General features: G+C 47.4%; 1 protein-coding gene across 2 annotated transcripts in view; it reads right to left on the bottom strand.

The window, feature by feature from the left end:
• The window catches only part of LOC119286428, a 14,929-nt gene extending 14,101 nt beyond the window's left edge, over nucleotides 1–828 (bottom strand). The window contains exon 1 of one of the 2 annotated variants that reach the window (XM_037565806.1): nucleotides 627–828. In XM_037565806.1, coding sequence (XP_037421703.1) covers nucleotides 627–632 — 6 coding nt within the window. In that variant the 5' untranslated portion in view covers nucleotides 633–828. The remainder of the gene's footprint in view (nucleotides 1–626) is intronic. The other variant, XM_037565807.1, reaches the window with a different exon arrangement.
• Nucleotides 829–13,025: the final 12,197 nt, after the last annotated feature.

The following is a 13,025-nucleotide window of genomic DNA, read 5'->3' as shown; positions in this document are numbered from 1 at the left end:
CCTTCTCTCTATTCTCTGCTCGTCCTGAATATTTTTCACCACAAGCACGCTGCAACAACCAGCAGCGCCATAGATCTCCGTCCGCGTCCATGGAAAACACGGCCGGCGATCTCCCTCTGCTGTCAGCAGCAGCGTCGCGATCTTGCATCACCACCATTGGCAGCAGCGCCGGTTTCCTTTCGCCGTCGTGAGGAGCAGCGCCGGCGATCTCCCCCGCCGTGAGGAGCAGCACCGGCGATCTATCCCCTGCCGTGCGCAGCAGCGCCAAAGATCCCGCCGCCGTCATGAGCAGCTGGCATCCTCGTTTTTTAATGCAACCCAACCCACCGCTTCCTCTTCCCTTGCTTGAACCAAACACATCGTGCAATCGCATAGTTCCCGATCTAATACAGCTTATTCTCATTACAACACTGAATACATTACTTGTACCCAACCAAACGCGTCAGACAGATCGCTCCCATCCCTCCTACAAAAGGACCATGTCGCCGGCGGGGATCAAGGCAAATCCGGTGCGGCCCCGGCCCCGGCCCCGCCGCCTCCACCGGGAGAGGAAACCTCGAGAAACCCCACAGGAGAAGGACAGAGACGATGCCCAGACTATGAAGCAGAGAGAGAAGAAGATGTACCACCATCTCGCGGCGTCCCCTCGGATTTTCCGCCTCCCGAACTAGAAGAGCTTCGCAAACCCAGCACCCCCAGACGAAGCAGCATCAGCAGATGGGGAAGGAGAGAGCGCCGCTGGCGGCGGAGGGGACTGACACCGAAAGGAACAGAGGCGGCGCTAATAGGGGAAACGCTGCCCGTATATAGGGCTTTGCGACGTGTCTAGGGTTTCTTTTTACCTTGAGATCTGCAACGTGTCTTGGTGGTGAGGGCCGGCGGCTGCCTCGTGTCACCCCAACGGCTGGATGTGCGGGGCATCACCTCCTTTTAACCTGCGGATCCTTGGCCGGCCCACATCGCGGCAGCGCTGCTTCGCTTATCTTTTCGTTCGCCTAAAAAAACCTTTCCGTCTTCTTTTTCTGTTCGTGTCTTCTTTTGCTTGTTTATATGGAAGTTGATTTGTTTCTGAAAAATAATAATCTAGAAGTTGATTTTTCCATTCTTTTTAGTTTTGCAGTTTTCTGTTTGGTTTTATTTCGTGTTTCCATATCCTTTTTCATTTTTTTTTGTTTTCTATTTAAAGATTTGGTTTTTCTTTTGCTTTTTTCCACATCTTTTATTTATTTTTGTGATATATGGTGAGAATTTTTTAAATATACAATAAAGTTATTTTAATGGACAGTGAATATTTTTTAAATACACATTGCATACTTTTAAATATATGATGAATATTTGTGTAAAATAAATAAACATCTTCTAATATACAATGAATGTTTTCCAATTATATAATGAATGGTTTGTAATACGCACTGAATATATTTTTGATATACTAAACATTTTTAAATCACATATTGAACATTTTGTAAATATATTAATTATGTTTTAATATATTCTTAAATGTCTATCTCCTAATAAACAAGATTCTATTTTTAAACGACAAAGGAACGAAAGAAAAAAATGGAAACTGCTCGAAGGTAGAGTGGTCGGCCCATTTGCCTCAGCTTCAAGGGGAGGCTACCCTATTTTGATGCCCGCGCGCGTTCAATAAGAGCTCTCCCTTTTTAACGATGGTGGTTTATATTTGCGCGGTGACTGTATCTCGCATTAAACGAGCCATAGGCTAGCATCGCTGAAGGTTTTTCCTTCTTGTAGGTTACTGGGCCGACCTGTGTCCTGTGTTGCGCCACTTTTAAAAAAAGGGGAAGGAAAGGGGGAACCACGCGCGGCGCTCCTTGTCACTCGGCTAATCTCGTGTTCGTGTCTAGTAAGTTAGGCGCGTTCTACTTAAGGCGAAAAAACAAGTTTTCCTGTTTTTTCAATGGGTTTTTCAGTTTTTTTGTTTTTTTCCTTTTGTTTTCACCGGGTTTTCTATGTTTTCATTGGGGTTTTTCTTTCCTTGCTTTTTTCGTTGTTTCTTCGAGTTTCTTCATATCTTTCTCGGTTTTGTTTCTTTTCTATATTTTTTTATTTCTCAGATTTTTTCATTTGTTTCTTTAGCTTTTTTTCTTTGGTTTATTTTGCTTTTTTTTGTTTATTTTGTTTGTCATTTCTACAGTTTTCATACGTCAATTTTTTTTTCTAATATATGTTTAACATTTTTACAATACAAATTTAATATTATTTTATTACATGTTCAACATTTTGTATATATATTTAAAAAATCAATTGCTTGATTAACATTTTTCTAAATATAATACTAGCACATTCTCAACATTTTTTCCTATACACATTTAACATCATTCAAATGCTTGATTAACATTTTTCAAATACTTGTTCAATATTTTTCTCAAAAGTTTGACTAAAAATTTTATATGCATCATCAGAAAAATCATCATTTTTTAAATAAATGGTCAACATTTTTTTCTATACACACTTTAACATTTGTCAAATGCTTGATCAACATTTTACGAATACATGCTCAATTGCTTGATTAACATTTTCATATAAATGCTAAAAAATCGCCATTTTTAATACATGGTCAACATTTTTTATATACACATTTAACATCTCAAATGCTTGATTAACATATTTCAAATACTTGTTCAACATTTTTTTTTCAAATGCTTGATTAACATTTTTATATACATGATCAAATTTATTTTCAAAAACTTGTTCAACATCCTTTTTCAAATTATTGATTAACATTTGTAGATACATGATCAACATTGTTTCAAATAGTTGTTGAATAGTTTTCAAATATTTCCTCGAAAAAATCAAATACTTGTTCAACATTTTTATATACATGATCAACATTTTATAAAATACTTGTTCAACACTTTTCAACTACTTGGTCAACAATTTTCAAATTGTTTTTGTAGAGTGTTTTTAAACATATATTGGATATATGTTTTAATAAATGATAAACTTTGTAAATATTTTACCTTTTATTTTAATAGGTTCGGATGTATTTAAAGCCATAAAAAAATAGTTCAAACAACTGCGGTTTGGTAAGAAAATTGGCTAAAAACAAATGAAAGAAAATTGCTCAATAGAGCATGTCACGTATCGCGTGGGTGGGTTGGAGGCCCATTATGCGTATCGCCTGAATGGGTTGGAGGCCCATTATGCATATACACTACGTGAAGGCTCGTCTACTTATAAATGCTCGCAAGCGTCAAGCACAAGGTCTCTTTAATAAAGGAAAATGTTTTGAAGGACGATAGTTTGGGAGAAATTCAGGGAGCTGCATTTCAGTGATTAGGGGCCTGTTTCCTGGAGCGCCCCCCTCCCCCAATAGGCCACTGGATTTAAAAAAAACACATTGGTTGTGTACACGAGGTGCTGATCCGCATGCACACAAAACTTAAAGCAGTTCAGAGCCTAGCTCGGTGGGACGTTCGAATCGTTAGTTTCCAGCGAGCCAGATTGAGTCGAGCGCAAAATGTGAAGTACGCATCGGTGCACGGAGGAATCGGCATGAAGATGGCGGTAGACCAAAATCTATAGGCACGGGATGGCGCGGGGTCGGGTCTCACCCCCTATTTTACTCACTCACCTCTAGCGGGAGGACAAATCCAACCTCAGTTCTTGGCGCACAACTACAGATCCGAACAACACTGGCCCTCATCACTAAACGCCACGGGCCAAGCGTCACTGATGAGGGCCATCACATACCAACACGAAAAGCACATCAGTGATATGTATCCCTGGTCTCGGTTTGAAGGTTATCACTCAACGTTCTATGAGACGACCGGTCTGTGATATATTGTATCGATGAGCACAAACGGCCGATTGTAATCACTGACTGATTGCTCGCTTACTCCATTTGACTCGTATGTATGTCAGGTTTTATGTGTGTGCTATTTCTGTATTTTATATAAGGATAGATCCCCGCCTCTACACCTGCTCATTCGCACAACCATATTATTAATTATCGAATAACAGTGGGCTCCATTGCCAGCCACTCTCCCTGCCCAATCTTGGATTTCCCAATGAAGTACCTTGGGCTCCCATTGTCTATTCGCAAGGTCCCCACCAATGCCTTGCAGCCTTACGTGGACAAGCTCGGGAAGGAGCTCTCACCTTGGGGGGCTTTGATGCTTTCTCGTGGCGAGCGGCTTGCCATGGTGCGGCACGTCTTTTATGCCATGCAGACTCACATCATCATCGCCATGGCAATTAACCCCGCAATACTCAAGTAGATGAATCGACTGGTTCGCGTGTTTCTTGTGGCATGGAAGGAATACCGCGAGTGGTGGTCACTGTCTTGTGAGCCGGGGTAGTTTGTCGCCCTATTGCTCTAGAGGCATGGGCGTCCCCGACTTGCTCCGGTCCAGGTACGCGCTTCAGGCCAGGTGGCTTTGGCTGCGCAAGACCGACCCATCGTGGCCATGGCGTCATCTTCACATTCCCTGCGCGCCTCAGGTACACACCATCTTCCGCGCTTCAACCTATTGGGAGCTCGGCGATGGCAGGAGTTGCTCATTCTGGGAGGACCACTGGTTGGACGGATCGAGCACAGTGAGATTGCCCCCCTGACCCACACCTTGATCCCTCATCGCCAACGCAATACACGCAACGTGTGTGATGCCCTCTCCAACCGCGATTGGGTGCGGGCCATCCACATGTCGCTCGGCGCCGAGCGCTGGTGCAGTACGTAACACTTTAGGGTAATCTACGTGACATCTCCCTTTCGGACGCCCCGAACCGCATCTTCTCTCGATGGACGCGGAATGACGCATACTCCGCCAAATTGTGCTCTCGTGCCCTCTTCTCTGGATCGACTATCGAGCCCGAATGGCGGCTGACCTGGAGATCATGGGCGCCACTTCGAGTCAAAATCTTCTTATGACTCGCCTAGCAGGGACGATGTTGGACGGCGGATAGGCTGGCACACTATGGTATGCCGCATGCTCCCCTTTGTCTCATGTGTGACCAAGAACCTGAGACCATGCAACACTTGCTCTATGGGCACCCTTCACCCGGCAAGTTTGGCATGAGATCCTGGTGCGGTGCCGCTCCACCACCAACCTGCCATCTCCAGACTCGGAATTCCGCGACTGGTTCACCGCTTCCATTCGTGATTCCCCGACGTCCCTACGACGCGACCTCGCAACCATCTTCATCCTCACGACTTGGAGGATCGGGAAACACCACAACGGATGTGTGTTCAACGCCGATCGGCCTTCGGTTACGCGGCTTGTCAAGTAGATCAAGGAAGACGCTAGAAGCATGGGCCCGCGCCGGGGCCAGGGGACTTGGCCACCTCATCGGCAAGATTTATGACAGTTACGTAGGGCTGCGCACCCCTTAGCTTGTATGCGCTCGTGTGCCTCGCTCACCCGGCTGTGTGCCGTGCTTGTGCTTGCGAGCTCACATCTATAATTGCTACAATCTACTCCTCCTATCAATGCAATGGTACGCAAGTCTTTTGCGTATTCGCGAAAAAACACAGAACACTTCAAAACATTCCCTAGAAAAAGAATTGCTGATGCTAGTGACATACTGTAAGTGCATCTAGTGCCACCCCTAGTTGGTTTTGGAGTATTGACGACAAATCTAGTTGAGGGACTAATGTGTTTGTGAGAATTGCAGGATAACACAGGTAGAAGTCCCTCATTGATTTGATTTTCCTACCAGAGATGACCCCTAAAAATATATGAAGACATTGAAGTCAAAGGTGGTATGTGAAGATATTCATATTGAAGACTATGACAAGAGAAGACATCGCATGAAGCCTATGGAGCTCGAAGACTTAGATCTTTCGTAGTTCCTTTTCTTCTTTGTTGAATCATAGGAACCACCGTATTGTTAAGTGGGGTCCAAGAGAACCAGTCAGAATGACTGAAGTGATGCTTAACCAAAACCTATGTCTTCGAGTGAAGACTATGAGAGTGAATCTTGTCCAGAGTCGGACAAGTCAGCTTTGCTTGTAGCCCAAGTAAAGTTGCCGTGTGTGTTTGAAATCTGACTGTTGGAATACGTGTCAGTTCCTTAGTGACCCAGGGTCATTTCGGACAAACCAGGTCGGGTTGCCTAGTGGCTATAAATAGCCCACCCCCTACAACCATAAACGGTTGGCTAATCAGAGTTAGAGTATGGCCTTTGTTGTTTGAGAGCAACCCACCTTGAAGCCTCTGAGAGAGAATTCCTTACGAGGATAAAGCCCTAACCACCCAGAGCTAAAGAGTGTTAGGCATCACTTAAGTCTTCTTGTCTGTGTGATCTGAAGACTTATTACACTTGAGGACTGTGAATCCTCCAGCCGGTTAGGCGTCGCGTTCTGAGCATCCAAGAGACATTGTGGATCGCCGGTGAACGAAGTCTGTGAAGGTTTGGGAGTCTACCTTGAAGACTTACCAGAGTGATTGGGCGAGGTCTGTGTGACCTTAGCTCAAGGGGAATACGGTGAGGACTGGGTGTCCTGAGCTGCGTGTTCAGGACTGGATGTCTGGGACTGTGTGTCCTCAGGTTTAAATACCTAGCCGCCCTAACCAGACGTACAGTTGTCACAGCAACTGGAACTGGTCCAACAAATCATTGTCTTCAACGAGTCACTGGTTTCATCCTTCCCTTCTCTTTACTTACTGCTGGTCCTTGTGAAGTCATTGTATGATTGCACTATCTTCTGTCTTCACTGAGTGACTGCGTGTTCTGTTTGGCTTCATAATATCTTCCTACCTAATTCTTATTACATTGCTGCTATTAGTCATTGTGCTTTCACTTTATTGAATACTTGACTATGATTTGCCTAGTGTAGTCTACCTTCCGCTGCATGGTAATAGGTTTATTTCTATTGTTTGTCTTCGAAACTTTCACGGTTTGAAGACTTTCATAAAAATCGCCTATTCACCCCCCTCTAGTCGATATAACGCACTTTCACATACTCATAAACGGTGCTGTAAAAGAAAGAGCTTTTGGAACGGCCAAACGATTTAAACACGACTAGTGGTACATTGTCCGGCATACAATTATGAGCCCCGTCGCTTGCTTATGTTAGAATAAATCCGAGGCCACCGTTGATCATCCGAGGACCAAGCAATCACACGAGCACGACATCAAGATTTGTTAACGAGGTTCACCGATATGGCTACATCCCCGGGGCATGACTACGGGCGCTCCTCCCCAAGATACCGCAACACCGGCAGCCCGAGCGCCGGCACAAGCCGTCGGCTCCCCCGCGTACCTGTTGCTACCAAGTCATCATGGGTTTCAACGTGTGGTGCCCCTCCGTATATAAAAGGCCTAGGATATAAGTGTCCGACTCCTACACAACTCGTACCTAACCACACCAATTACAACTCCAAGTCCACGTAACCCCTTGCGTACATAATATTCGACACAAATATAACAAACTCCACCTTGGCGAATATTCTCCACCACTTAGAAGTCGTCCATGCTCGAACCTCCATGTACTCCGGACTTGGGTTGTCTCCTTTGTAGCTTACTGAGAGCTACCCGGCGGGTCAGACCCGCCGCCACCGTGAGATTCCACTGCTACTCTTACAGCTCCACTCTCCATGGCTCCACTCTCCTCTGCGACTTCCTCACGAAAAAGATCACTAATCCCGTATTCCTTGTCTAAAGCCACGCCGCAGTTCGCGATCTACCAAGACCCTGACTTGCACCGCACCCAATCTTCCCTTTAGAAACCACCGTGGCTGATCAAACTAGCTCTCGTCGAAAACTAGCCCGCTCCATCTTTTTCTGAATTTGCAGACGATTTCTGTGCCTGTTCGCCTCGTCGTGGCCAGTTTATTACTGCTGGTTCAGCCGGCCCTTGTTTTCCTTTCTCCACACGGAAACCGACTCAAGTATGTCATGATTTGCCTGGTCTTGCCAAACCAAGTCTCCCACGGACCTATGCATGCACACGTCTCTTCTTTTCCTTGTACATAGTACGTTGCACCCTGTCCGATCAAACCTGCTGCCTTGACCTTCCTTTGCGTCACACTCCTACCGAGACCGGTTGCCACACGCCTCCTCAGGGGCTCCAGCGGTCGTCTCGCGTACGAACGCCAGCAACCGAACCCTGACTTTCCTCTGTCCATGTACCTCTGGAAAAAATCTAACGCTGTATCCGACGACAACTTCCATCTCTGATCTTGGTTCTTGCCAGCTATCTGTAACAACCCTGTCACACGTACTCATCTGACGTCAACCCTGCCGAAACAGTCGCCACCTCGCACATCATCCGTGCACGAGCCGTGCCGTACCCTGGCCATCTACGTCGCCAACACAATCCGTCTGCAGTGCCGCGCCGCTGCCCTTGTACAACACCGAGTGCATCGTCTCGATGCTCTCACACTCCGATCTATCCGGCCGTCCCCCACGTTTGGTAGCCGGTTTGATCGCGAGCCGAATCTGTCGCCTCCACAACGTTTTCAACAGTCACTACGCCGGTCCGATCGCCACGTCTAGCCGATCCTTACCGACCGCAGCCCATCGAACGGTCCAGGCCTCCTGCCCGAAGTGTCCGACACCACCGACCGCCTCCGCGATCGCCGCCATGCTCCACCTTGCGCTAATCGGACGTTCCATGGCACCCGTCGAGCATGATCCTCGTACCTCCGGATGATTTTCCGCATAGCCTTCTCGCAACCTTGCTCATGATACCACTTGTTAGAATAAATCCGAGGCCACCATTGATCATCCGAGGACCAAGCAATCACACGAGCACGACACCGAGATTTGTTAATGAGGTTCACCGATATGGCTACATCCCCGGGGCATGACTACGGGCGCTCCTCCCCAAGATACCGCAACACCGGCCACCCGGGCGCCGGCACAAGCCGTCGGCTCCCCCGCGTACCTGTTGCTATCAAGTCGTCATGGGTTACAACGTGTGGTGCCCCTCCGTATATAAGAAGGCCTAGGATACAAGTGTCCGACTCCTACACAACTTGTACCTAACCACACCAATTACAACTCCAAGTCCACGTAACCCCTTGCGTACATAATATTCGACACAAATATAACAACTTAGGCCTCTTTTGGTTCATAGGATAGGATTATCATAGAAATAGGAAATTTGTAGGAAATGAGATGACATGTATCTTAAATCCTATGAGTAGGAATAGGAAACGAGATGTCATTTGGTTCACACCAAAGGAATTTTTTCATTGAGTCTAGGCTCATTTTTATTTTCCTATGAAATGTGGAGGATATGAACCAATCCTATATAGAAATATGAATCCATTCCTATGAATCAAAGAGCTCTTAAGGAAAAAATTCTATAAAAATCCTATTCTTTAGAATTCCTATGAAATTCCTCCAAACCAAAAGAGGCCTAACTGTATTTGTTTTCCTTTCTAGGCACGTCCGTCCACTTGAAGCGTGCCCGTGCACTGCATTGGTAGGAGGGACTGCTAAATGAGGACAAAAGGAAGCCTTTGCCCACACACATTTCCAACCCCGTGCAAACAGCGCACGTACGTCCTGAACTGGGAGTCAGTTGGGCGCTGTTCTAGCAACGGCAGATCCGGAAGAATCAAAACCGTCACGGGCTTCTGCTGCATTGCCTGCAATGCAGTGATCCTAGTACTCACCCAGCAGACAGTAGGTGGAGCACCGCTGCTTGGTGCTACTTTCACCACGCGAACGCTCCTGCATCAACATCTTGTAAGACAATAGGCTTTGGGAGGAACCGGCACAACCCTCTAGGGGTGGCCTATCACATATATATATAATGAGGTGGTATACAACGTTACAATATACACATGTAAATACAGTCTAACACCCTCCCTCAATCTTAGCCACTTTCTAATGAATCTAGAAGGGTAAGATTGCGCCTGCAAGTCTCAAACTGTGGCAAAGGCAATGGCTTGGTGAAGATGTCAGCAAGTTGATCCTTGGAAGAAATAAACTTGATCTGTAGTTGCTTCTGAGAGACACGTTCACGCACAAAGTGATAGTCAACTTCAATGTGTTTCGTTCGGGCATGGAATACCGGATTTGCAGAAAGGTATGTAGCACCGATATTATCACACCAAAGAACAGGAGGCTGTGATTGGGGTATACTTAACTCCTGAAGTAAGGACTGTACCCAGATGATCTCTGATGTGGCATTGGCCACAGCCTTATACTCAGCCTCAGTACTGCTACGCGAGACAGTAGCCTGTTTCCGAGCACTCCAGGCAATCAGGTTAGAGCCAAAGAAGACAGCATAACCTCCCGTGGATCGCCTGTCATCCGGATTGCCAGCCCAGTCTGCATCAGAATATGCTGAAAGACAACCAGAGTCAGACGGCCGAATATGCAAACCATGAGCCACCGTGAAACGAATATAGCGCAAAATCCGCTTAACAGCAGACCAATGAGTGTCACGGGGTGACTGCATATACTGGCAGACTCGGTTAACAGCATAGGAAATGTCTGGTCGCGTGATCGTCAAGTACTGGAGCCCACCAACAATACTCCTGTACTCTGTCGCATCAGAAGAAGAAAGAAGCACACCATCGACAGCATTGAGCTTATCAGTGGTAGACATGGGTGTAGTCGTCGGTTTGCACTTAAGCATCCCAGCTCGCTGCAACAAATCCAGAGAGTACTTCTTCTGCGTCATAACAAGGCCAGCAGCACGAGAAGTAACCTCCACACCAAGAAAGTAATGAAGCTTCCCAAGGTCCTTGACCGCAAAATCAGCACCAAGTGAGCGAACAAGCGCAGTAGCAGCCGACTGAGAGGAGCTGACCAAAATGATATCATCTACATAGACCAACAAGTACATAGTAACCTCAGGCCTTTGAAGAAGAAATAATGAGGAGTCAGCAGTTGATGATGCAAAACCATGAGCACGAAGAGCCATTGCAAGACGAGCATGCCAAGCACGAGGAGCCTGCTTCAGACCATAAATTGCCTTGGACAGACGACAGAGATGATCAGGGCGATCCGGATCAGAGAAACCCGGAGGCTGGCGCATGTAAACCTCCTCCGCCAAGACACCATGAAGAAAAGCATTTTGAACCTCAAGCTGACGAAGAAACCAACCTCGAGTAACAGCCAGAGAGAGAAGAAGTCTGATGGTAGTAGGCTTGACCACTGGACTGAAGGTTTCTTCATAGTCAAGTCCAAAACGCTGTCGAAAACCACGAGCAACCAGACGAGCCTTATAGCGCTCAATGGACCCATCAGAATGCCTCTTCACTTTGAAAACCCATTTGGAATCAATGACATTTACCCGTGATTGTGGAGGAACAAGAGTCCATGTCTGATTGCGAAGAAGCGCTTGATACTCCTGCTCCATGGCCTCTCTCCAATGAGGAATGCGCATAGCAGCTTGATACGTGTGTGGCTCAGAGGATGGATCTGCGAGAGCAGCAGACATGCACGCCGCTAACCAAGCAACTGTGCCATCGTGACGTTGCTTAGGCTGAAAAATGCCACTCCGACTGCGCGTATGTGGACGTAGAGCAGCAGCAGGAGCCGGCGGAGGCGAAGGTGACGGAGACGTGACGGTCGCCGGAGATGCAGGAATCACCTCAGGCGAGCTCGGGACAGACGACTCCGGGCTGCATGGCGAAGACTGGCCCGACGACAGGGGCTTAGAGGCCATGGGCGAACCGAGAGTGGGCGAGACCAGCTCCGGTGACACCGGCCCAGACGGCCTTGGCGAGGCGAGAGCAGGCGAGGCCGGCCCTGGTGAGAAGGGCCCAGACACCCTGGGCGGGGCAGGGGCGGGCGAGGCCAGGCCTGGTGATGACTGCCCCGACGCCCTGGGCGAGACGGGGACCGATGAGGCCGGCCCAGTCGGCGGGGTTGCAGGGCGCGATGATGGCGAAGGCAGCCCAGAAGCCAGAGGCGACCGGGCCAGGACGTCGATCGGCCGTGCATGAGCACGGAAACCGAGGCCATGCAGGGGCGCCATGTGCTCCTCATGCACAACAGAAGGTGGCGAGGATGAAGGCGATGGCGACGAAGAGGAAGATGGCACTTCCAGAATCTCCAAACGAGCCCCACGACCAGTGCCTGCACCATGGTTAGGCAACAATAGAGGAGAATATGCAACATCATCAAATTGGTCAGAAGCAACAGAGGATGAATGCATGACAGGTGGCTCGATAGTGGACACAGGGAGTTTGGCAAAGGGAAAAACATGCTCATCAAACACAACATCCTGAGAGATGTAGACACGATTAGTGGGCACATGAAGACATTTGTATCCTTTATGAAGAGAGCTATAACCAAGAAAAACACACTTCTTGGAACGAAACTCGAGCTTACGCTTGTTATATGGACGGAGATGGGGCCAGCAAGCACACCCAAACACCTTGAGAAAGGTGTAGTCCGGTTGTTCATTAAGGAGAACTTCAATGGGAGTCTTCATATTCAAAACACGAGTGGGAGTACGATTGATGAGAAAACATGCAGTGGTGAAAGCATCACTCCAAAAACGAAACGGAACAGATGCATGGGCCAAAAGAGTCAGACCAGCTTCAACAATGTGACGATGTTTACGTTCTACTGAACCATTCTGCTGATGTGTATGTGGACATGCTAAACGGTGAGTGATTCCAAGCGACTGAAAGAAGGGAGTTGAGGTTGCGATACTCGCCACCCCAGTCCGACTGAACATGAACAATTTTGTGCTTGAGAAGGCGTTCAACATGTTTTTGGAACTGAACAAAAATGTCAAACACATCAGATTTATGTTTGATAAGATAAAGCCAGGTAAAGCGGCTGTAAGCATCAACAAAACTGATATAGTAATTATGACCACTAACAGAAGTCTGAGCAGGACCCCATACATCTGAAAACACAAGTTCTAAAGGATGTTTCACCTCACGACTGGACTCCGAAAAAGGAAGTTGATGACTCTTCCCCTGCTGACAAGCATCACACACTGCTACATCTTTATTACTAGACACACTAGGAAGCTCATGACGACGCAAAACATGCCGGACAATAGGTGTGGCCGGGTGACCAAGACGAGCATGCCACTGTGACGGAGATACCCGAACTCCACTGAAGACGCGAGCGACGCC

Source organism: Triticum dicoccoides, chromosome 4A (assembly GCF_002162155.2).
Source record: "Triticum dicoccoides isolate Atlit2015 ecotype Zavitan chromosome 4A, WEW_v2.0, whole genome shotgun sequence".
In the NCBI taxonomy this organism is placed as follows: domain Eukaryota; kingdom Viridiplantae; phylum Streptophyta; class Magnoliopsida; order Poales; family Poaceae; genus Triticum; species Triticum dicoccoides.
The sequence above is the reverse complement of the archived record's forward strand: the minus strand, read 5'-3'. Positions and strand labels throughout refer to the sequence as shown.